At 44.7% G+C, this 26,035-nt stretch overlaps 1 protein-coding gene across 1 annotated transcript; it reads left to right on the top strand.

Annotated features, from left to right (window-relative positions):
- The first annotated feature begins 1,860 nt into the window (after positions 1 to 1,860).
- Positions 1,861 to 19,839, top strand: cpne7 (copine VII). Its single transcript, XM_029144637.3, has 17 exons — positions 1,861 to 2,019; positions 2,937 to 2,998; positions 3,108 to 3,423; positions 5,531 to 5,713; positions 5,862 to 5,936; positions 7,468 to 7,542; positions 9,106 to 9,189; positions 9,266 to 9,355; positions 9,432 to 9,530; positions 9,724 to 9,810; positions 10,001 to 10,060; positions 10,648 to 10,781; positions 14,106 to 14,160; positions 15,661 to 15,712; positions 16,048 to 16,181; positions 17,000 to 17,236; positions 17,785 to 19,839. Exons 3-17 carry the CDS (start codon positions 3,250 to 3,252, stop codon positions 17,935 to 17,937), a joined length of 1,692 nt encoding a protein of 563 aa, XP_029000470.1. The 5' UTR covers positions 1,861 to 2,019; positions 2,937 to 2,998; positions 3,108 to 3,249; the 3' UTR covers positions 17,938 to 19,839.
- The last annotated feature ends 6,196 nt before the right edge of the window (positions 19,840 to 26,035 follow it).

Here is a 26,035-nt window from a genome sequence, read left to right as displayed (position 1 = left end):
TTCTTTAAATGTATTAAAGTAGTGATTAGTGCCACATGAGAAGTTTACTGACCAGTCCTGTGAATGTTTATTATATCCTCTCATAATTGGCTGAAACTATTTATGTAATGGCGGCTTCAGACTATGATGTACAGTGTGTATCATGTCCACTCTAAAATTGAACTGCAATCTTTTTGACCCCAGTGTTTTGTAGGTCAGTAAGGCAAATATATTGATGACAGGGGAGACTCCTGGAGATAATGTTTCTGCTGAATGAGCCGTTACTTGAAGTAGAGCCAAATGAAACACAAGCTCGGTGCTTAGTGTCCATTAACAGCAATGCTACTGCTGCCATCCCCAACAAGAAAGACTTCGGAATCAATACCGTCTTTGAAAATTTCCAAAAACCTACAGTACCTGAGCACAGAAATAACCCGACTGGAGGGAGCCGCTGGTGGAAAACCATAGATGATGTTACACAAACACAGCAGCGCTAGCTCGACTCCAAAAAGCAGAGCAGGACCGCCAATGGGACTTATTCTACGTACATGCTGTGTGGTCAGCAGCACTGGGGCGGCTGGGGAGAAGCAGTGGAGGGAATCTGAATAGATAATCCATGTGTAAAGCCAGGGAACGTCATGTGAGGTGCTGAAGCAGCAGCAGATGGCTGCTGTTTGGAGCTGTGGCGTAACAGGGCTCAGGTGTGTGCCCCAAAGCAGAAGCCTCCCATCGACTTTAAATACTCTGGAAGGAGATGGGTGAAAGCTGGCCCTAGGTGTCTGCTATGGGGGAGCGCTCCCAGTTAGTATGTTACACAGCGTCTGCGGAACCAGGCACCACTTTGTCAGTTTTTGTCTTGATTTTTGCGTGTGACACCGTGATTAGCTCAACAGAGCAGATAATTAAAAAGCACGGAGCCAAAAGTTTTATGTTTCATGCTGTTGGAAAAATCTTATTGACCTGTCTGTGTGTTTGTCTGATGCACGCTGCTTCATTTTATCATCAGAAAGCTTTTGAGTGGTTGAACTGCGGAGAATGAGCCACATCCTTTTAAAATCGAAGACGTGAGGCTCTAATGAGAAAATATGTGTGACTGAAGGACACCTCAATGAGATTTCTAAACATTCATGAATACAATGTTACAGGATCTGGAGCCTAAACGCTTTTATTTTCATGAATTGCACTGACACGCAACAGGCAAATCTGACCTTTTACTTTCTTTCCCACATATTTTGAATGAACCCAAATTTCCTGAGTATTTTTAAGCAGCCGCGCCGTTCGTGGCCTTTAGTTCTGTTTAGTGGAAACTTGAGAGCTGCTGTTTGCTCAGTGCGATCTATAAATGTTACGCAACGTCTGGAAATACATTCATGACAATAATACATTTGTGGGTGGACTGCAAAGAAGGTTCAAGCATGAACGCTGTGTAGAAACAATGCATTACGTAACGCACACACTGTCATGGCTGGAAAGCTATGAATCAGTTTGTGATGGTTGTGATGTGACTGGCATCACTCTGTGCACGCATGCAGGTCACTCTCGATGTGCTGCTGCACGATCTGACCTTTGTGTGACGTTAAAAGGCTGGTCTTTTAGATCTTAACAGCTGTTTTACTGTGAAATAGTGGTGACCTGTGACCTTTTGTTTTAATTATGAGGGAAGTCAGGCAGAAACACTTATTTTAGGACTGAGTTGTTTTATTAACGGAATCCTGATTCTCAGGTCAAATAAATAATGACATTTTATTTGTTCATTTAATTACTGAGCTGTGACCCCGTTATTATCAGCGTTTATGGCAGGCTTGAGCCTTGTTCAGTCCAAACGCTCACTTGAAGCTTCTTCATAGGCTCGATTCCGAGTTGAACTCGAAACGACCGAGTCCCAGCGACAGCCCCATCAGCGCGTTTGCAGCTGGACTCTCTCCACTCCCCGTCACAAGCCGAGCCGACTCCCTCCTCACCAGTCGAGCCAATGAGTTTCGTCGCTGTGTAATGGGATCGGACCGAACAAGTGTTTTCGGGAGTGGAGAACAAGGACAGGTAGGAAGGGAGTTTTTGTTTCGCTCTGTTGTTTGCTTGTTTGTGTCTTTGGCGTCGGGAGAGTTTGACGGCGCAGAATGGGGAACTAAGTGCGGCTGCTTATTTCTGGATCCCGCTGCCGATTGTCTTGTTTGAAGTGAGTAAGAGTCAACGTGAAACGAAAGTAGACTCGCTGCCTGCTGTGATTAGATAAACCCGCACTAGACCGTCGTGTTGCCGGCGTTGAATTGCGCTGGGATCTCAGGGGTTATAAATCTGTTGTGGGAGCTGATTGATCGCGTGAGTAATTAACAGATCGTTCAGGAGCGTTTCTGTTTCCGCCCGCGCGAAGTTAACGGACAGAATCTGCAGCGTCTGACTCCTTAACGTACGCGTCGTTCCATCAGCCTTGGAAGTTCAGCATCGGAAGATTCACTCGCATCTGATAGATCGCGTTACAGTTTGCATTTCGGGTTTTCTTGACCGGAGTTTGACATCATCGCTTTTGTGTAACATCTGGTTTCCAGAGTCCAGCTGTCTGGCACCACGGGCGCTGTCCCTGGTGCTGAAAGCTCAACTTACACTTCAGCGCCTCCGTGGCTTCATATCGCACTTCTTGTAGACTATGCCGCTTACACACTTTGTTGTCCCGTGAAGCAGGATCAGTAACAGCCCTTGCTCAAGGACACTTCAGCAGGGCGTTTGCGTGCCACGTTGGAGCATCAACAGATCTGTCTCCTTTTTGTTGTCCAGGGGAAGTAATCACTGTTACTTCGCTTGACTACTCACATACTTCACATAAAACCTAATTTGCCGTCTCATATTTAGTTCTTGATAGCTAAAACAGCAGTGTTTATGTACATATATTTGTCTAAAGCTTTAACATTGTCAATTAACCAAACGCATCACATTTGACTCTCTCTAATTAATCTTCCCAGGGATCTGATCTAGACTCATAAAAGCACAGCCACTTCATGTCCTGTCTCCTGTCATTACCAAGGTGAGACGATATTCTGCACGAGGGAATAGCTCTGGCAGACGTTAATGAGAGCTTGGTTTTGGTTTGGTCCTCGGGAACTCAACAGGACTCTCTGTTCTTTTTGTCAAAGAAGCCTGTTTCCCGCGAGCGCGTCACATCGTTGCTGAGGTCCCTCGGTTCAGCTCGACAGCCTCCCACGCCCCTGGAGCCACACCGACAGCCTCACGTCGCACTCTTTTGCTGGTTGGCAGCTCCTCGTGCCCTGAGCCAGGATGAATGACATTCAGGAAGCCACCTCCCCGGCAACCAGCCTCAGCGGTCCAGCTACCTGTGTCACCAAAGTAGAGCTACGGGTGTCTTGCAAAGCTCTGCTGGATCGGGACACGCTGAATAAGTCGGACCCCTGTGTCATACTCATGGTACAGACCAATGGACAGTGGACAGAGGTGAGTCACTTCTTTTCAGTCTGGCACGGTTTAAACCTTTGGGCAAAAGTGTTAAACTAAAACCTCTTTCGGAAATCTAAAGGGGACTGAGGAATATTATCTATCGTACAACATCAACCTGGGAGCTCCATCTGCCAATGGTCTGATGAACTCGCAGCTGTTTTTCACTCTTTTGGAAAAGATCATGTCTTATGTAACAGCTGCTTGATTCAAAAATTCAAAACACTGAGTGCAGAGGAGGAGTAAAATTAGTTTTGTCCTCCGCAATTCAATCATTTTGAACAGTTTGTGCATCGATGTGCGTCATTAACAGGTCTGCATGCTGAACGGCACATTGGCAGAGTGAAAATGTTTACGTTCTCAGATTGGTCCCATGCCGGTTTGGACTGTGGCCAGCAGGTCTCTCATTTCCTTCTTAATTGAGTCATTTGGTTCACGAGGGAAATGAGAACACGAGTCTCTATTAAAAAGATTTGTTGTAGCAGCAGATGTTTAGCTGCTGATTTTCCTGTAACTGTGCATCCGTGTGAGAACTGGGGGGCACCGGTACTTGTGCAATTGTTAACTTACGCCAGCAGCTGAGTAAGATGCTGGGCCCACTCCTGTCCCCCTCCTTCTCTGTCTGAGCTCACGCATGCCCTCGCTGACTCGCCAGGGCTGTTTATTTCATTACTACCTTTTTTTCACCACTTGTTTGCTTTCAAGGCCAAATGCAGGCGCAGGGTGGAGCTGATGTGACATTCTCAGCTCCAGCAGATTTCTCTTTTCTTCTGATAGGAACTGGGATGGAGCTTTCATGATAACCTCCGCTATAGGGGCTTGTTGTGATTGGCTTGCACAGATAATGCCTCCTACCTGGCAGAGTTGAGTGGAGCAAGCCTTAATTTCCCATGTCTGTAATTCTCCTTAACTCTGGCCCCAGACCAACAACAAACAGACTTCAGCACAACCTATCCTTCATAGCTCTTATTAGCTTTCATCAACAAACAGACTCAGTCGAAATCTGTCCACCCAGATGGCATAAAGCGAGGAGGAGAAGGCGAGCAAAGACAACAAAGAGAAGCCGGGGTGAACGAGGCTAGGAGCCAAGTCTTGGCTGGTACTTTGTGTGTTACTGATGTTTGCCAGGGCAAAATGGAAACAGACAGAAATTATTTATTATTATTATTATTATTATTATTATTATTATTATTATTATTATTATTATTATTATTATTATTATTATTATTATTATTATTATTATTATTATTATGGTTGTTGTTGTGAAATACACAATACACAAGTTGAAGCTCTCTAAATTCCCCTGATCTCAGTCCAATCAAGCATCTGTGGGATTTGCTGGACAAAGAAGTCGGATCCATGGAGGCTCCACCTCGCAGCTCACAGCACTTAACAGATCTGCTGCTTCCACCTTGGAGCCAGAATAATTAATTCATACACAGATTTTATTCTATCAGATTTGGATACACCCTAGCAACAGTGGAAATAGAATAACCAAGAAGAATAACAAGCAAAGTGATCTAAAAAACACACGGTGAAATTTAACATCCTAGCGTTGATGACACAAATACAGATGCCTTAAAAGCAGGAGCCAAACTAAAAAAAATGAATGCTAAGATGATAAAACACTATAAAGGGTCTAATCAACAGGCTGGTACAGGTAGAAGAGTCACTCATAGAGTCAGCATTCATTTTCAAAATGAGTTTCATGTAGCTGCCGCTTTGGTGACCCCTTACATCCTCGTGAATAACTCCTCACAAATGGCCTCCAGCCGAGTCGTACACAGGAGCAGGGAAGCTGTCAACGTTCATTTCAAACGTTGTTTTTCCTGAGGTCATTAGGAGTCCGTCCCGCTGCTGAGTCGCCTGTGTGACTAATTGGACAGAATAAAAATGTTCATGAAGCTGTTTGACAGCTAAACCTTACGCGATCGGCAGATGGGTCCTCGGAGACCTTGGCTTCTCCTTGTCAGACCGTGTCACCCACATGACAAAGCACCAGCACCTGCCTTTTTGTATAAGACAAGCACTTATGTATTGGAAAACAACGTATTATACAGTCTGTGAGGTCCTTCCATTAACCATCTCACCGTGTGCTGCTTCTCAGCTTGACAGAACAGAAGTGATCAAGAGCAACTTGCACCCAGTCTTCGCCAAGGTTTTCTCCCTGGACTACTACTTTGAGGAGGTGCAGAAGCTGCGGTTCGAGGTCTACGACATCCACGGCACGCACAGCATCGGGACCCGTGACGATGACTTCCTGGGCGGGGTGGAGTGCACGCTTGGCCAGGTGGGCAGACGTCACAGTGTCTTCGTCCACGGCTCCTCAAGCCGCTCCCTTTATCTGTGCTGTTGCCAGTAAATACGCCCAGTGCTTTACACTGCCCTTCACTGCTGAAGCCTCAAGGCCAACCGGGTTTTTATCCTGCTCCACGCAGATCGTGGCCCAGAAGAAGATGGTGAAGCCTCTGTTGTTGAAGTATGGCAAATATGCGGGCAAATCCACCATCACGGTAAGTTTCTTACATTGTGTTTGCAACCTTTGTGCTCTGGGGAGTGAAACCATCTCCACTGTTGGACAAGAAAGTGGGATTTAGTGTCTAATGACCAGTGAGAGCTGGCTGAAATAATTGATGGGTAGCAACAGGGTTTCTGCAGTATTAGACGTTTTGTTTGCTCTCTACAAACAGCCCTGTGATTTGTGTGCTTTCTTTTCATAGAGCCTATTTCTAGATGTGCGTGTGCCTTTATTGACTGCATGATGTCGGCTCGCTTCCTGCAGCTCTGCGTTCCGCCCAGTTCAAACCCTTTTTTATGGTTGTGACATTGCATTTTGCAGGGAAAGTTGTTAAAAGCACACGTTCTCCTCTGAGGGCACTCTGTGTGCTTGTTGGTGCATGTAGGAGAAATCACAAATCAGCTGTGGAAGAGGGAAGCTGTTGCTTCATTAGGGGTCATTAGCTTCCCGGTGGTTTGCTAATGTAAAATGACCTAAATGATCATGCGGTCAAAGGGTCTGTGGAGGAGCAGCAGTTTGTTTTTCCCCCGTTCCTCTCATGAGCCGGAAACCGTCCTTTCTTTGATTCCCATCACACAGAAAGGACCTGTCCTGGGATTTAAACCCACAATCTCTGGGCTGTAATGGAAAAGTTAAAGACAAACTCATTCATTTTAAAACTTGGTGATTTCATCTCTTGCCAGAGTTGGGTGTCATTTAAACCAAAGTCTACAGCGAAGGCCTTTTCTAAGTGTTCGGGATATGGAAACGATTCATACAAGAATATTGAGCTTTTTTGTCTCTAATCAAACAATGTGACTTGTTTAATCATGCATAAATACAACAGTACAATTCCTATTGAATATTTAAATTCATAATATTCATTGAATATTACCCCACAGATTGGCGCCCTAAACACAGATGAACAGGACAGGAGTCCGTGCTACACAGTGAGAGACACACACAAACCTCCTGCCCACTCCTCTGTAATGACTTTCCACAGCGTTTGGTTTCGACCAGGGACAAGCGTCCTCATGTAAAAGCCGGGGCTTTCTGCCCTGCCAGTCGTCGCTGTCGAGTCCTGTCCCCACTCGTCAAGCTCCGGTCGCATCCACAGTTCAGGCGGTTTGATGTGAAGTTGCTGTCGGTGTCAAACAGGCGAGGAGAGAGAGCGAGCGGGCGGGCGGGCGAGCGAGCGAGCGTCAGTCCTCCGGGCATGAGGCAGGCGTCCCGGAGGGAGCGGCAGAGGGTGTCAGCTGATTCTTAATAAAAGCCAGCACTGAACTGTTCTCTGTGTCATGTAAACAATGCACATACTATTAAGACGGCCAGCACTACTGCACTGCGCTGTTCTCCACACCGGCCGTAACGATTATGGCCTTAAATATTTAATGTCCAGATTCAGACAATAACCTAGGGACAGCGGGGCCCTAGAGTTTGCAGCTAATGGGGCTTCCTGCCTCATTGTTTACCACAGTGCCAACATGATATTTAGATTCTAATGTACATTGTGTTATACTAGATGTCTGAATCTGATTTCCTTTCAGGTGCATGCTGAAGAAATCTCTGGCAACAATGGCTACGTGGAGCTCTTCTTCTGTGCCAAGAAGCTCGACGATAAGGTGAGAGGAGCACACGTTTTACAGCTCGTGCCGTATCGGAGGTGGTCCGGTGGCGCTAGACGGGGTAAACAGTAGTAACAGGACGCTGCTGCGTAGGCTCAGGGAGCACCTACGCGGCTCCACCCGCCTTGAACTTATGCAGATGTTATGGATTTTTCAACACAAGCGCACGCAGATGTAAAGTAACAAGAAGCTGCTCCCGCTCTCATGCTGTCAAAGCACAGCTGACGAGCTGCTCTCAGGAGCAAGCCCTAAGATGGAAGGCCTCAGTCTGTGCAGTTAGGTGCTAGTGAGGGCTCAGCTTATACATGTGAGAGAGTTGAAGCGACAACCTGACGCATCCTTTTTGTTCTGGTTCTATTTTATGTTGGCTGATGCTTTTGCTTGTGTCTCTGAACCCCGACTTGTTTCTGATGACCTCTCATCTCAGCCACCCAGACAGTGGCTATATATAGCACATCATTACGTGGTTAATGATGTTTCTCACATAAATGGTGGCTGTCAACGCATCAGGGTATTTAATATTATACGATATGGAATTGTACAATGTTTAGTTGCAATCAGACAACAGATGACAATAAGCTGTTTGTAATTAGTGGTATAAATGGAACCTCCTTCAAATACCAGTGGAGACACCAATGGGGCGACTGGTGATGATTAATGTTACTCTTGTTACCCTGGACTTGGATGTTGACATGCATGTCTGAACAGTCCATCCTGCTACCGCGGGCTAGCGGTTGCCATGACGACAGAGCGAGGATGCTACAGCTCTTTTTTGCTCCTGTCCCTTAGGAGACATATCTGTCTAATGCAGCGAGAAATGCTGCATTAACTGTCTCACTCAGTGTACACAGCGCCCTCCACCCCCCACCCCCTGAGTGACACACACACACACACACACACACACACACACACACACACACACACACACACACACACACACACACACACACACACACGGTAATCATTTGTTTTTCTCCCTGAAGAATCAATTGACCCAAATAATCAGTGTTGCTCTGCTCTCAGACGCCTGCACTTGAGACTCGGGGGATAATTTAAGGCCACCGCAAAAAACTGTAAACGATCTGACTCTTCACGCATGCTTTAAGTTGGAGTGGAGTTCCAGACAGTGATGACAGCGAGGCCACAGCCTCAGTTCACTCATGTGCTTGTCTGAAGTTACTTGCTGCCATACGTTGGCTGTTTTACACACCTGCTGACCATGTGATGTAGCGCAAACGATGCATCCTTTGCTCATGAGCTCACAGTCACAAAAGGTTAAAATATCTACTGTTGGAAGAAAACGATTGGTGACTGGAAAGAGAACTGCTACTGTGTGAGATGGACTGTTTTATAAACAGTCCTACTTCACCACAGCCTTCATCTCTTCTTTAAAGTTCCATCACATTGTTAAATCTATCGCCCTCTGCTTCTTGACCTTTAATCAGGGACAGGAACCTCTGACTCCCCAATCAACCTACGATCAATCAGTGTCAGCGCCATTTGTTACAGTTGCAGTTGTAGCTTTTTGTTGCAAATACGTTTAATGTTGTGTTTCTTCAGGACCTCTTCAGCAAGTCAGACCCATTCTTGGAAATCTACCGAATCAACGACGATGAAACAGAGCAGCTTGTGCACAGAACTGAGGTGACGTCCCCGTGTTTCCTCTTTCGCTTATTCCCAACTTCACTTCATCTGTGATGTGTCACTACGTTTCTAACAGGTGATTAAAAACAACCTGAACCCTGTGTGGGAGCCCTTCAAAGTGTCACTCATATCCCTGTGCAGCTGCGATGAAGACCGGAAGCTCAAGGTAAGAGACCTTCAGAGAGAGAGAGAGAGAGAGAGAGAGAGAGAGAGCCTAAACGTGTTGTTTGCGTGTGCCACAGTGCCTCGTGTGGGATTATGACTCCAGGGGCAAGCATGACTTCATCGGCGAGTTCTACGCCACTTTCAGGGAGATGCAGAAAATTTCCAGTGGAAATAAGGTCAGTAAATGGAGAGGTGGAGCGGAGCGGAGCGGAGGCAGCGGCGCAACCGTTTCATCCGTTTCCAACGTGTGTCCCATCTGACTCTGCTCAGATATATACTGTAACAGATGTCTTTTTCCTGTAGTTACCCCATAATACAGCTCCTCAAAATGCAATAAGTTGCCTCTTCCTGCCTCTGCCTCTGTTTAAGGTGACGTGGGATTGTGTGAATCCCAAGTACAAACAGAAGAAGAGAAACTATAAAAATTCCGGAGTCGTCATCCTCAACGACCTGAAGGTTAGAACATCAGTAATGCCAGATATCATTTCTTATATACATATAAAAACGTACCCTTAGAAACCTTTTCATCATTTCCACCTTCCCGGTGACGTCGCATGACAGTGTTTCCGCTAACAGACTGTGGAGTCGCTCTTCTCGTCTCTTCAGAGGTTTTGCTGTTGAGAAACGCTTGTTTTTTTTCTTGCAGCTCCACAGAGTCTACTCCTTCTTGGATTACATCATGGGAGGGTGCCAGATTCACTTTACGGTAAATGGAGCAGCCTGTGTTTAGTGACGCATAACTGTCATTGAACCTTTCAGAGCACTGGACTTTAATGTATCATAATATTTAACATTTTTAAACTTCTTACCCATTGTTTCCAGATGCAGTATTATTTTACTTATTAAAACCTCCCTAAAATGAGCTTGTCCACGTTTATGCTAGTTTTAATATAGTGGGCAGCTTCTTGGAACAACTTCAGTCTGTCTTCAGCTCTTGTGCTTTGGTCTGCCCTCTCCAGCGCTACCTCTTGCTCTCCGGCTCGGTAGCTTAAGCGATGAATATTAATCTGCGCTGGTAGATGCAGCTGGAATAGCAGGCTGCTTAGATCTACAGGGTACGGGAGCTGCAGCTGCTCAATGGGTGATGGGAGCCGCTTCAACCTATGTGGGTGTAAAAAGTACAAGTTCTTACCTCTGATCAGATAATTTATACTGCCATTATGCCTATTTCAGGCTCGCTCGCACCGAATCGAGTGGAATCCGAGGCAGCTGAGTTAAAGTCTTTGCAAAAGGGAGGCAGGAACGATTCTTTCATATCGCTCATGTTGCACACTTTATAATTATTTCTACCAGGTTGCCATTGATTTCACAGCCTCCAATGGGGACCCCAGGAACAGCTGCTCGTTGCACTACATCAACCCTTACCAGCCAAATGAGTACTTGAAGGCTCTGATAGCAGTGGGGGAGATCTGTCAAGACTATGACAGGTTTGTCAGTCTTTTGTTTCTTAGTATAGGCTCTTTGGTGCCTTCAGGGGCTGTCGGTGTCTTCTGTTCTGTAAAATCTAGGTACAGAGTGGCCTGTGTGTGGCATTTCGCTGGAATCGATCACCCTGAAATGTGAAAGTCCATCTGTAAAATAGAAAAAATCCCACCCGCTAATTATTTTATTTTGTCAGAGAGACTGTAACAGAGCTGATGGACCTGAGCCGGTGACCTGCTCCGTGTCTGTGCATGTTGAACACTTGGACCGTCTCCAGGAACACAGTTAATGCGCGGTATTGTTTATTGTCACCGTGCTGTTTGCTGCTGTAAAGTCGATCTTAATTAGTGTTAAACCTGTGGCTAAGTAGTGCAAGATAAACTGTTTGTATCTGGGAAAATTAGAGCAAGCAGATTTGGCTTCTGCTGACATTACTTATGCATGAGGCTAATCTGGGGCTGAAGGTGGTGCTTGGTAGCAGCAGTCAAGGACACTTAAACACACCCTGCTTTATGTTTCATCATTGACCTGATGTTTTTTTTTAGGAATCTGTTCATTTCCAGCCTCGGTTGTATAGCGTTTAAAAGAGACAACTGTGCTTGGAGAATGAGCCACGTGTAAAGTTTAGAAATCCAACAAACCAAATATTGAACAAGATGAGAAGCACATTTAAATTCTAGCTTCCTCCACAAACTGTCTGTCGTCCAGAGCCAGGTCAGGTTAACGCCGGTTTAATCACGGTGGTCCAGACATCCCTTTATGGCTGCAGCCTCCGTGTTTGTTTACAAAACCTTATTATCTTCTCCATCTCCTTTTCTGTTTTGTAATATTACCCTATGAAGAACTTAGCTGTAGTGAATCAGCTCACAACTTCGCTTGTGACTTTGCTATAATATCCTCTTTGAATTACGTGCAGAAACTCTCCTTCTCTTTATTCGGTAAAGATTGTGGATGGGACAAAAGATGGTTTCAAAGAGAATGAACTGTACCATCATCTACATTTCATTATGTGGTCTCTGTGGTCACAGTGGAGCACTTCATCCTGTGGGCAACTCAGTGATGGTTTCCTTTGAAGCTATATTCTCCCTTTCTGTACAACTGTATAATCATAAATGCTGGATTATAAAGGCTTGGCCTCAGTCATCGCTATTTTTGTGTTTACAGTTAAGGATTGTGTAGTCGACACAGTGTACAAATGTGCACTGTATCCTACAAGTTAGATGCCTGCCTGCCAGTGCAGCACTAAATTAATGGAAATGTTTTAATATTATAATATGATCAGTTTCAGAGAAAAACCCTCTCGTCTGTCAAATTTAAGCCAGATGAGGATTAACACTGTGACTCCTGATTTATGCAGATCCTCCTTTTGAATATCAGGGGAGCACTGTCTGGCTAATTATAGCAGCCAAGATACAGAACTGGAGACACTGAAGACGGCCCAGGAAATTAGCAGCTCGTCTTTTGTGGCTTCATCGTGCCCGTGTTTACGCGGCTGCACGAGAGCATCGCATGCAAACACGCCTGTGGCCGAGCGGCGGTGGCGAGCGTGGGCAGCCGCTCCCTCTCAAGTTGGAGTCATTACTGAGGTGTAAAAACGTGGGCACGCCGAACTTTTAGCCTTCACCGAGTAAAGGTGACGTGGGGTTTTGGAGTCCTTGCAGAGGAGTGCATTATGGAGCTGGAGTGACTCGCCTTTGTCTGTGTGGGCCGGGGCTCATTTACCCTGCTGAGAGGGCTGTTACCGGGCCTCACGGTCCAAGCGAGACAGAGCTTCACGGTGAAAGCGACACGTCAGTGTCCCTCCACCCATCTGGGCTGAAGGCCACATATCTGTACATGCTCGTAGTTTATTGATCTATTGGAAACCGTGCACACAAATGAATTCATTAGAGCTCCACGGGCAATTTATGGCAATACGAGCAAAGTTTTTTCCTGCTAATGATAACAAGAACTGAATATCACTATCAGATTTAAATTGCCTCAGCATCATGTCCTTCGCTATTAAAATGAGTGTTACTGAAAATCTTGCTCTGCATTGGTAGAACTGGTGTAATGTCCTAAACGGAATGTGTTTTGCCTCAATTTAAAAAGACCATTAGTGGGAGTGAGGCCTGTTTTTAGTGGATGAGTTGTTTTGATGGAAGTGATGTTAACGGTGAGTGTCTCTTTTCTCACCTTTTGGACAACCAGCTCCATTAATTTGTTTAAAACATTTCACTGGATGGTTTTCATATCTGGGTACAACACATCACCCCAGGTTTTCACTACTATCACCACTACTACTGCTACTGGTATTATAGAGTACGTGCGGTTGATTCTGTCAGAGGTGCACAGTCGAGAGTTGACGCTCACTCATCACTCTGCCAGTGTTTATGCAAGTCCACACCTATCACAGTTAATTAAACACTAGCGATAGCTCCGAAAAGCTGCCTCAAAGCCATATTAGCTCTATGAGCGGACAAACAACTCCCCAATCAACACCTGTCAGCGCCTCAAATAAATCAACACTCATTAACACTGTTGATGCTGTCGCACACCCCAGCGTATCCACTAAATAAATTACACACTGTTCCAAATGTTTGTGCCCTAAACTAAGACTGCACTGGGCCACGAGGCCATGACGTAAAGGAAACTGTGTGATAAGACAGGCGGCCTATGGAGAACACTGTCCATGGGCAAACAATTAGAGCGACGAGCTCCACTTTTTCCTGAACGCCACAGATCCCTGTGTACTACACAAACATTAACTGTTAGTTTGCACTATGCCATTTAGAAAACCTGCCCCCCTTAACAATAAAAGACAAACACAATCCTGTTGTGAGTCCTGATGTGGTTACACCATGTATTAAATGCAGGAGATGCATTTGGGTACTTTTAGCAGTAACTACTGTCTGTGCCTATGACACTAAACATAACTGCATTTCATGCTCAGGACACAAATATAAATGGGGAGAGTAGCTACAGTGGAGTCCTCTGGTGAATGGGGAGCTGCTGTAGAGACGGCCGTGTCCCTGTTATTTAGACAAAACTGTGCATCCCGGCCTTTCAGCGTCGCGAAGCCTCTCAGTAAAATCTGTCCATCTAGATGGTGCGATTCAAAAAAACAAAACAGAGGGTGTGAGTTGCAGGTGCGAAAGCTGGCTGCAGATTTTGGAATCATAACACAAGCTTTTACCACTCATGAAATGCAAACAAGCACAGGATTTGCCTCAGGAAATGTGAACAGATGGATAAGCCATCAATATTTTTCACTTCACAGTCAAAAGCTATCTGAGATTAAACTGCCGTAACTGGCTGAATATGACTAATTAATTTGCTTATCATTACAGTGACAAAAGATTTTCAGCTTTGGGATTTGGTGCCAGAATCCCTCCAAATTATGAGGTGAGTATCTGTCTTCACATCTGAGCTCCTTCCTGTTCTACTATATTACACAGGACTTACCTTCACATAAACACAATAATGCATATACTGTATAATCATGTGCTCTGGTTGGATCCTGGTGTTTTCCACTACCCTAGGACTTAATGTTACGCAGGATGATTTCTGTGACCTATTAGTAACCTTAATTTATTATACTGTCAACATTTCACATTTAAAACTAATTAGTGAGTTTATTCCTATGCATAAGCTACGTGTCCTAAAATATCAACTTGTCTCATGAAATAACAGGTCCTGATTAGGTAAAAGCCCCATGGTGTTGATACTCAATTTACATAAGGAGCCATGAATGTGACAGCGTTTGTTTAAGCAAATTGGACTTTGAAAAGCAAAGGCCTTCAGTGACGCTGAGCCGAGTGGAGGCATCTGACACGTACAGCACAGGCTCACGTCTGCTTTTGAGTATTCTATTAAAGAAGAATCGCCCGTGTCTAATGTGCCAGAGTGAGCGAAGAACAATTGCATCACTAATGTAAAGGTTTGTGGTTCAGTAAATACAGAGGACATTTGTTTCGAATTTGTCGTCATAGTGATTGTTTTACAGGAGTCACTTTGGCTGACTGCTGTTGCCACATCATACTGTAGTTAATGGTGGGGGTGGATGCTGACTAAACTATTAGACTAATCATTAACTGCATCTGTGAACTGACGAGGTGTGGAATGAGATGGACCTGACCTCAGCAATTTTTAGTTGTGCACCTCCTTTATTGTGCAATATGCATGCAAATTGGATTTTGCAATTATAAATTGACCCAGAGCTTTAATTTGTCAACCAATAAAGCATTTCATGTTGAGTAGTCAGAAGATTTGTGTTTTTTTGCAATGAATTTTCTAAACAATTGCTGTGAAGTACAGTAAAGAGGATTCTTCCTTCTACAGCAGCAGCAGCAGCATCGTCTATATGCTGATTTTTGTATTTATCAATACAGTTACTGTTCATCACATTAAAGACGAAGAAGACTTTTAAAACCGTGGCCAGCTGGAGAGCAGTCACTTGTCCCTGCTCTGGCTCACAGTTGGCGTTTTTGGGAAAAAAAAACTGTTTCTTCTGAGAGGATGCATCGCGAATGGATGGGGATTTTGGTTTTTGCCAGTGGAACAGATTTGAGATAAACACAGTCAATCTAACGTTTGGATGGCAGAGAGAGCCCAGATAAAAGAGGACAGGTTGCTCTCTTTTCAGAAACTGGACTAATATGTGTGTTACGTGGTTAGTTACTGCAGTATTTGTTATGTATATTCTCTTCAGATGATTTAGACACAAACAACTGCTTCACATGATTAAATTAAGTGTTACTATTGTTATGAGTATACAGACCTTGGTTTTTATTATCAAAACAAAAATACTTTTTTGAAACATAAAAATAATAACATAGTAAAGCACAAAGATAAAATAGTATAATATACTATATAATATAATATAATTTTGTTCCCCAATTACAGGTATCGCACGACTTTGCCATTAATTTCAACCCAGATGATGATGAATGTGAAGGTAAGAAAGGCCTTTAGTGAGAAGTGCATCTTTATGCTGATGACACTCAGTTTACAGGTTCAACCTGACAACACAGCTACGCACGACATTTCAGACACATTAACTCTAACATTGTACAACAGTATAATATGACAATATTTATTAAATCTGTCTATGCATATCTTTCAAGTTTTGTACTTGCTCAGTGTCTTTTACAGTTAAGTCAATAATAAAATACATCACAATAATTATAAAATGTCTTAGACATGATGTTCTTTGTGAGGTACAAACCATTAGTTTTTTTTTCTTGACTGACTTGATTCATTTTGACGTTCATTTTGTGCTCCCTGTGGCAGGTATCCAAGGAGTGGTGGAGGCGTACCAGAATTGCCTTCCTAAGATCCAGCTGTACGGCCCGACCAACGTGGCTCCCATCATTAACAGGATAGCCAAGCTGGCAGCAGGCGACGGCAACATTAAAGACGCGTCTGTGAGTGTCCGTCCATAGGAACATACACATAAGAAACAGGCATTTGTTGTTCCACTCACTAGGAGGTAGTAACCAGTAAGTAATGATGCCCTGTGGCTTCAGTAGAAAAGGCCCATTGTCCAGTGAATTAGTAGAAGTTGTAAAAGTGGTGCATGTTTGGACCTATTGTTGTCAGTAATGACAATATGTCATTAATTACCGATCTGAGGAGGCTGATGGAGCTGCTGGGCTCTTTTGTTGCACATTGCCTAATATTCCTCCCGTAGTACTCTTATTGTTTACTTTTTTGAATTAACCACGGTCTGGTACTACTCACTTGCACTGCTGTAATTGAACTAACCTGCATGTAATCATGTTTCTGAGCCCTTTGAGCTGCAGCAGACAATTAGCCTTTCAGGGACGCATTAGGAGCATATTGTTAGGCTCCACCTCACCACTACTCATAGGACCAATCAAAGATAATTGCAATATATTGCACCATGTTAATATTCCTGTACTTTACTATTAACATCATAATGTTGAGTGGACGCATGAAATGAAGTTCACACATGCACACGTTTCTTCGGTGGTTTGCAGCAGCTCTGTCTTTTGTTTATTTGTTCTTAATTGCCTTGTTTTTGTGTGATACTTTAACAAATTGCGGTGCACACACAATGTCTCCTGCTCAGTGGAGGCTGTAAAACGATCAAAGACAGCATGAAAGGCTTACTTCAGATCACAGCAGACAATGTGTCCTTGCTTATAACCACATGTTGCTATTAAAACGCTTAAGTGCCACTACGGATTGGTTCGCGCTGAGAGCTCTCATCTTCTTCCAGCGATACCACATCCTGCTCATCCTCACGGACGGCGTGGTGACGGACATGGCAGACACGCGCGAAGCCATTGTGCGAGCCTCCTACCAGCCGCTCTCTATAATTATTGTTGGTGTAGGCAATGCAGACTTCACAGACATGCAGATTTTGGACGGGGATGACGGAGTGCTGCGCTCACCGAAGGGCGAGCCGGTCCTCCGGGACATCGTGCAGTTTGTGCCCTTCAGAGACTTCAAAACGGTCAGTGCTTCCTCCATCTGTCAGCTTCCACTTGTTGACTTTCACTTTTCTCCTCAGCGTCACTCGGCCTGACCGCTGAGCTCGTCTAAAGATGGACTTATCTTATCATGTGACGCCCCCATGTTCACAGACCAAACAGGCAGACGGGCACCTCGCACTGGAGGAGATCCAGAAATGTTCTTAATGTGTTCTTAATCTACATGCAAGTGTCATATCAACTGTACAATTATACTGTGTGTTGCAGATTTGATATTAAATTTGCAGTTAATGGAGGGAATATAATTAACAAATAACACATGTTTATTTGTAGCCTTTCATTTACAAAGATACATTAATTGCTCACATCTGTACAACAACTGCATTTTCCCACATGCAAACTCAACTACTATCAAGCGTAGTTTATTCTTATGAAACTCTTGAGGATGAGACCTACACAATTACAAACATTTATCTTCTTTACAGTGTCTGACATTAATGTGCCTGTTAATTTGTAGCTGGACAAATGTGTGTGTGCGATGTTGCCTTCACGTTTTATGTCTCTGTTGCAGGCTTCACCTGCAGCTCTGGCTAAATGTGTTCTGGCAGAGGTGCCCAAGCAAGTAGTGGAGTACTACAGCCACAAGGCCATCTCCCCCATGTGTCCTTTAAGGGATTTACCCACGCCCATCCTCACCCCGGTCGCCACCACCCCGACAGAATAACTAAGCACCTGCTCCTGACACCAGGCCGCGACCACATCGACCATCGAACTGAGAGGGAGAGGATCAATGCCTCGCTACTTTGGACAAGAACCGGGGAGAAAGTCTTTCTAAGTGTGCTGTTACTCGTTTGATTCATATTCTCTAATAGCAGAGCATCTACACAGGGACGGTGCATCAAAGATGGCTTTTGTTTCTCTGCTCATTGTGGACCCAGCGTTTCGACCTGGCCGTGTAACCATCCAGCTGCGGCTGCTCATGAATCCTGGAGGATGGTCATGTTTTCCTTCTTTTTAATGCATGCAGGCCAGTCTGTCAGAGCTGACCCATTGATCGCATGCAGCTTTATCAGCCCTTAAGCACCTCAGTTGTTTGTATTACATAGCTTCCTAATGTCATAGAACTTGGAGGATGTACAGTGTGTCACAATGTAAATTTGACTGCCCAAATTAAAGATGTCGGCGATATTTAATCGATGTTATAAATGAACGAAAAGAAAAATAAACATCAAATGCAAGGCCATGTGACCTATAGTTACACTGATCTTAACTTTATCGTCTCTCTGGCTCCGAGACAGAGCTTCATTTTAAATGCAGACAATATTTGCAGAACCTAAAATCCATTTACCAAAAGGCAATCAATAAATAATGTGTTTCTAGGGAAATAAACACCTACACAATCAATTCCTTTTGGATTTCCTCACGTGTTGCCAGTGTGCTCTGTAAAACCTTGGCTGTCTGTGAACTGCCCATCATTGTTGTTGTCATTGCAGGCAGTGATGATGTAGGTAGCATTTTTTACACATCTGAGTTTTCCTTAATATATATTCTTTTTATTATGCCACATCTTCCTATTATCGAGTTTTCGACGTGTAGCCTAAACTTCATTCATGTTGATCCTGCACACACGCAGTCTGACCCGTTTCGCTGGTACTGCCTCTTTAAAGCACAACAACATGCTTCGCTTTGGCTGCTGTTTTTCATTCCATATGTAAATGCTGGCCTCTAACTACTGTAAATGGGAAAGGTTGTTTTGTGAGTCACAAACGACATACTGTGCAAGAAGAGCGTCTCGTGAGTGCGTGATCCGGCTGCACTGCTGTAAACAATCAGGACTCGTGTTGCGCTGATCGCTGCATCGCTTCACGTGAGGTTCCAACGAGTCGTTCAGCAGATGTAGGTCACACGTCCTCCTTTGGAAAACCACAGACGCAGGTGGAGCTCGCACCGCGTTTACTCACACGCTTGAAGAATAGCTGCTTTGTCGAGGACCGGCCGGTCAGTTCACACTTCACAGGTCCCCAGTCTGACAGTGTGGAACCAGCAACAAACCGCTGACTGGCCAGTAACAAGGCCGCGGAGGCAGAAAAACAAATGCAGCAGAAACCCATGCCTGTTTTTTATGCCTTCAACAGGTTTCCAGTCGTCCTCGCTGAGAGCTTACGCTTCTGAAGTTTGAGTCGTTCCCTCAGATTCTTGCTTACTGTGTCTCAACACAGCAGTGTCTGTCGTAGTGTTTTTAGATCCAGGGAGCGATGCTGTCACCGTGGAGCATTTTAGGAATAAAGACTTTAGCAGCGCCTTCGATGACAAGAGGTGCTGTTTCAAGCCTTGAGCCTTCATTCATGGTAGAACTAATATTTCATTTTCTGCTCCAGTAATGATTATACAGTATGTTTGTTTGCTTGTTGCTTTAAATTGTGTATGTGTACTCTGAATGCTAACTAATATACTTGGACCAGAACCAAGCTGTCACTGCTATTAAAAGCACTGGAAGAATATCTCGTGTTCACAGCTACACAAACATCCACCCACGAGCTACAGTACAAATATTACTCTGACTTTGATTTGTCCTCCAGAGTCAGATGTATGTTGCTTTGACGTCTAATAAATTGACCTAACTATGCTGCTGCTCTGCGAGGTCTTCTGTCTCCCCGACCCGGCGCTGGAACTAGACCGCCTGCTGACTTTGACAGCTCCGCGGGACAGATTTACAACAGTGAGCAAATGGGAAAAGCAGCATTTTAAACGACATTTGATTGTGTTTTTTTATGAGCCCATGGTGCTGTAGTGCTTTATTATAGTAAATTTCAGATCTATTTCTTGGATAGTACAAACCATGTTGTTTTGAGGATTCCTCCATTTCAGCTTTACAATGTCCAGAAACCATCTCAGATAATAATAACTATCTCAATTTTTAATTATTGTATTCAGCTTTGTGCTTTCACAGGAATCTGTAACATTTTAACCTCAGGGACCTGTTGGCTAGACTCTTAGGATAAGTATGTTTATTTAATATTTCTTCTATTATTTAGGCCCTTGAGGGCAAATCATCCCACAGTTAAATCTAAAAGGCATAAATAGCAATTCACTCTCTCATTCCTGCTAGAAGAGTTCTCAGTTCAAACGACTTAATGAGCCATGGAAATGCTCCCGTTTTCTTCAGACCTGTTCTTAATCAACTATGAAATGTAAAAGTTGACGACAGCGCCTCACCTTACGTTCAGGAAGCTGAACCCAAAACTCAGCCACGTGTCGACATCCTTTATACAGCATCACAGAAAAACACAATGTTTTTCTTAATAAGAACAAATTACTTGTGCAGCAGCAGCAGCAACAGCAGTGAGTTAAAACACTGGAGACAATAAGACCTCGGTTCATGGGGCCATCTTGCACCGTGGATGGAGACAGAAAAGGCTGGAAAGAATCCACTGAGCTGCTTATTTCCTCTTATCTGCACTCGCACAATTTGCAGGCAAAATTAACAAGTCATAGGTTTTATAGCACGCGGATGTATTTGAAACTTCCTACACACAAACACACACACACACGCACACACACACACACACACACACACACACACACACACACACACACACACACACACACACACACACACACACACACACACACACACACACACACTCTGATCCACTATTAATCAGAGTAAGGTTTACAACCCATAAACCTAATATTCGACTGGTGTAACTGCAGGGCATGTGGGTGAGATGCAGCCCCATGCGTCATTAGAAATTATTGAGCTTCTTATAAGAAAGGGAGATTTATTGCACGCTGGCTGTGCACGTGAAGCCGTGCTGTGCGGCCGCTCGGTTCAATTTTATGATATGCTAATACGCCATCCTGTCTCTGCTCAACTCCCGTTCTGGTAGTTTATGCTCTTCGCCTCGCAGTTGGTTACATAAATCTCGTTGTTCAGCACGTAAATAAACGCTGAGGTGTTCGTCAAACCTATAATCCTGCGTCTCTTTGTCATCTACTCCGACCATCTCGCTGCACACTAGACAGGACGGAGGCACAGAACCACGCAGATGAAATGTAAATCACACTCCCCGCGTCCGCGCTCGCTCCGTGTTTGTCTGCCGAGCACTTATCGCGTGGAAAGAAGGCCTGAGCCTGCTCTTTAATTCCATCAGACAGCTCCTTTCATTTAGCGGCTATTGTTGAGAGCACTGAATAACAGTTGTTTCCATGGTGACACCTACTTGTGGGGAGACAGAGACCTTCATTTTTTGTCAGATTCAGGGACAGAGATGCGGGATGTGGTGAGCGCTCTGGGAGGAGGCCGTCCACGCGTTAGTAAGAAGCAGAGGAGGCTGGATGCTGGTGAGTGTCATCGTTTGCAGGGCCAGTGAGCGTCCTGAGAGCCTCAGAGCCTCTGGTGGGCTCCGTCTTTAGTATGGACATCCCTTTCCCTCTCTCCTCGGACCCTTTGTGCGCCCCACGGATTGATTTATAGCTACAATTAAAGAGCCATCACTGCTGCTTAACATTCACTGCCAATAAATTCAGCAGCGGGCCTGCTCCCTGGGACACAATGCTGTTGTTTAGAGGTATTACTTTATTGGCTCTGTGTTATCAGATTGCCTTAAGTGCCTTTAAACTCAGCCGGACCTCCCTAGCTCGCGGTGTTACTGGGAGGTCTATAAAAGCTGAGAGGACAGTGGTGTCATTGGTTTCATGCTCAACGGCTTCTTGCCTAATGCCTGGCTGTAATAAGGAAATGACTAATGTGGATGGAGAATGGGAAATCTCTGTAGTAATTAGCTGTCTCCTCCTTCCCTGAGGGAACAGTTCGCACCTTTGAAATGCTTCCAGCTGCCGCCTCTGAAGTTTCCTCTCCTCTGTGCTATGCAGCACACACACCACTCCAAAGTCTGCTTACTGTAGGCTTCTTCTTCTGTTGTTTTTACTCATTGTATATGAATACGAAAACATCCAAACAGCCAATGCTACAGTATGAAGGAGAGGAAGTCGTAAAACCGACTTGTGCTGCAGAGGATCAGTTCATTAGAATTAGAGATTAGCTCCCACATAAATGCTTATTAGAGTCAAACCGGCAGCTATGTTTTACCATCCGCCGAAGACCAGGCCGTTATCCTCGAACTGTGTGAAGCAAACCATAACTTTTGAGCAAACAAGCGAAAGAGTCAAAGAAAGGAAATGACATCAGATCGTTGAAAAGCAGCTCTTTGGTCTGATGAGATCACTTTGAGTTTGCTTCTAACTGCGGTGTCTGTGTTAAACATACAGTGCAGAGGGGGAACGGACAGATCTTTGCATGTGAAACGGCCACTCAACCCCTCAGAGCGTTCAGGGCTGCCGTTAAAGCAATGCAGCCTTCAATTCAATGTAGATGCATAAATGCAAAATCTTGCGTGGCATTAACACTCTTCACTTGTAGAGCACACGTGCAATACAGTGACTGTCGCAGCAAGCAAGTTGGGTTCCATACTAGAAAAGCTGCCGCCTCCCTCACGCCTCACCTGAAATCAGCATTCACCATTGAGATACGACTGAAGACGCTGCTGCAGAACGTCTTTAGCAGCAGCTTTAGCTGAGTTTAATTGATGCGTGGGGAAACCTATTGCATTGTAACTGTCACTCGCAGGCTCTCTTTTCTCTGTCACACACACACATTTCAATTTTCACATTCATTTTGTGATTCAACTTAGTCATTGTTTGTAGAACCCCCCCCCAGCATTCAGTAGGCGTTTGCCAATAACGTGCACTTAAGCGTATTTACATGTGGTCACATGTAAAGCTTTGTCAGACAAAAGCGACCACATATATAGTATTCTCAAGAAATTGATTGTACAGGTATTTGGGATCCATATCCATATTCATATATCAGCGGCTGAAACAGACAACACATTGTAAACTGTGATTTAAATTGGTCGGGAGATCGGGGGAACGTTTCATACTCTGCCAAGAAGAAGAGTTTCTTGGGAGACGTGGTCTCATACTGATGGAAGGAGTGTAGCACCATCCAGTCAATCATGAGGAGGGTCTTTATCTTGTATTAAAGGAAGTGGTTTCCTCCAGAGGTGAGACTGCCTGTCTGCTTAAGTATTAACCACCCTTCTCAGGCTGCGAGACATTCATACGTGGTTCACTGACTCCCACATCCAGGCTGCTCTGTCCACGTCTCTGACACCCACAAATATAGTGGTTTAATTAGGCTCCAGAGGACCTCGCCGACCTGCCGGGCTGCTCCACAGAAGTGCTCGTTTCTTGCTACATGAAGTCTCCCCCCACGAACTGCACAACTTCGACTGGGAGCCTGTCTCGCTTACAAAGCCTCTCGCCCTCCTCCACTTTCCCCCCCGAGTCCCCCGACTAATGAGAAATTAAACAACTGGCCAGCGCATGGTTATCTGTCATGCACCGGAGCCAGCGACGCTGCATGAGGAGCAGAGACCAGACAGCAGTTGGACGGTGGGATGTGACAACCAAAACAGCTTCAATTACTCACCACATGCGTTAAGAGCATGAGACTGAGAGGCTCATGGTATGGATGCCATATGAAAGCATCTGTTCCAAGGGTTTTTCATTTTGTACCATATGTTGCTTTCTGGCCTCAGTGCGCTGGGGAGCAGCTTGTTGTCTTTCTGAAAGACAGTGCTCTCAAACAGTAATAACCCGCCTCCTACTTTTAATTTTTCTGTATTGTACCTTGATATCAAGTTTTACCTACTGTACCTGCTGGTTGCTTGGACCTACTTTTGTGAAAAACAATATTTAGCTTTTTCGCTTGCACCGGAGCCGATTACGCGTTTGTATAATTTGATCACGAGTTGAAGATTTGCTGAACAGCTGCTACGTGTAACGACGTCATCCACAATATGTAGGCAGCGACGGAGATGTAGCACCTGCTGCAGGAATCAGCGAAGCCCAACAATCTAAGTGGAAGTAAATTACAAGGCACGAGGAGCAGAGTGGGAAAATGTTCCCCTTTGACTTTCCTCATATAAGTGTAGAAACTCATCCTGCAATATTATGTTATAAAAAAAGCAATATGTTGGCTGAAAGGAGGGAAAGCGTGTTATCATACTGGTGAGCTTCCTGGAGGATGTAACCAACGCATGATGATGATGATGATGATGATGATGATGATGATGATGATGATGATGATGATTGGCAATTACGTGCTAATCAGGTTAAATGGGCTCGTGCTCACCGTGGGAGTCAACATGAGGACTGCACACGCGCGCCGCTGTCCCAGTCATTATTATTCATTAAACAGAACAGTGAGTTGGAGGTGCAGCTCAGTATTTAGGTATCGTGATTAGATTGTCCTGAATCAGCTGTCACATGCAATTTCCACTCGAGCGCGCCGTCGATCTGCGTGCAGCCTCGCGCTGAAGTAAGCGTTTGAATCAGAGGAGGGGGGGGATGTGACCTCCCGCCGTGGCCGAGGGTTCTGCAGGACGGACGCTTTAAGGAGCCCGGCGTCAGCGCCTGTTTTCTCCGCTTATATATTTGTCTCGTTCACGCGGACACAGTGTCAGACAGCGTGACCTCGTGTTCAGACGTTTCCAGCTATTCACTGGAGAGTAGTAAATCCTTCAGCCACGTAAAATGTCACCAATGTCAGGTCCTTTGAATTAAAGTAGCTCCTTCTCATGCCCAGGACTCTTTTACACTTGCATTTAATGGCCACTCAGGGACAAATGTGCTGTAAAGAATAATGAAGACAGTCCCTCTATTGACAGTGCTCTCAGCCTTGACATCTCTGACCCATTCAGTGGATTTTTAAGATAAAGTAGATTCACTGGTTAAATCAGTTTTCAGGAGATGATGTTTAGAGTCAATTAAACAAAGTTAGAAGTGAGAAACTGTGACAGAGCTAAAGGGAAACGACTCTCTGCCAATGCACTCTACTAGAAACTACAATTAAACACTGCACACTCACTGGCAACAGCAGACACGTTGGTGAATGCTGTGTTTGCCAGTAACATAATGAAGAAAACATAATTAACGCTGCTCCTACTGATCTTATGGGTAAAATAACAGTCTGGCTTTTACATTTTGAAGCTATGATTATGTTTACTACTGTAATAGCTCTTTAATTAAGCAAAGGTGTGCGCTCCATGGTGGTGGTGCAGTGGTCCTTGATGGGCTCATATGAAAAACGTTGCTTCATAACCTGATGCAGTACAGTAGTTCAAGCACCCACGCATGCGACAGCGTGGCCTTCGCCTCGTGGCTTCGCAGACAGACGCCGACGTGACTTTTTAAAGGAGAGACACATTTACACCCCATCAGGTACGACAGTGATGTTATGAGTCAACTCTAAAAATACAGAGGTTGTAACTCGGCGCTGTCTTATCAGAAAATTACATCTGTTGTGGGCTAAAATGCTATTATGGGACTTTCCACTGAAGATAAAAGGCAACGTGCATCTGTGCATCAACACAACCCGCCGCGGACGAAGGGGTCGGATTTCGGACGTGATTGTGGAATGAATCATGCACATTTGCATAATATTAAATATCAGATAACTTTTTCGGAGGCTAATTCGGAGGCTTGTTATTTGGACACTTTGCTGTATTTGTCAGCATGAACAAACGTTCAAATTTTCCTTGTTGAGGGTGACGTTAGCCATCAGATGCTTTGACTGGTTGACTCACCGCTTACTTATGTAGCCTCTGGTGCTGAGCTGTTTACTAGCGTGGCCGCGGTTTCGTGCCGTGCTATTCTTGGTTCAAACCCTGGATATTTCTGGACGGTGCATCTGAGGACGTCGCTGTGAAGGGAGACGCTCGTTGGCAATCAGCTGACTGACACTTATTAGTGAACAG

This window comes from Betta splendens, chromosome 3 (assembly GCF_900634795.4).
Source record: "Betta splendens chromosome 3, fBetSpl5.4, whole genome shotgun sequence".
Taxonomy (NCBI): domain Eukaryota; kingdom Metazoa; phylum Chordata; class Actinopteri; order Anabantiformes; family Osphronemidae; genus Betta; species Betta splendens.
The sequence above is the reverse complement of the archived record's forward strand: the minus strand, read 5'-3'. Positions and strand labels throughout refer to the sequence as shown.

Coding starts and splice junctions, on each gene's coding strand:
- cpne7 (XM_029144637.3), top strand. CDS start 3,250: ATGAATGACATTCAGGAAGCCACCTCCCCGGCAACCAGCCTCAGCGGT. Junction 9,531..9,723: donor AAATTTCCAGTGGAAATAAG/GTCAGTAAATGG, acceptor CCTCTGTTTAAG/GTGACGTGGGATTGTGTGAA. Junction 10,061..10,647: donor GGTGCCAGATTCACTTTACG/GTAAATGGAGCA, acceptor TATTTCTACCAG/GTTGCCATTGATTTCACAGC.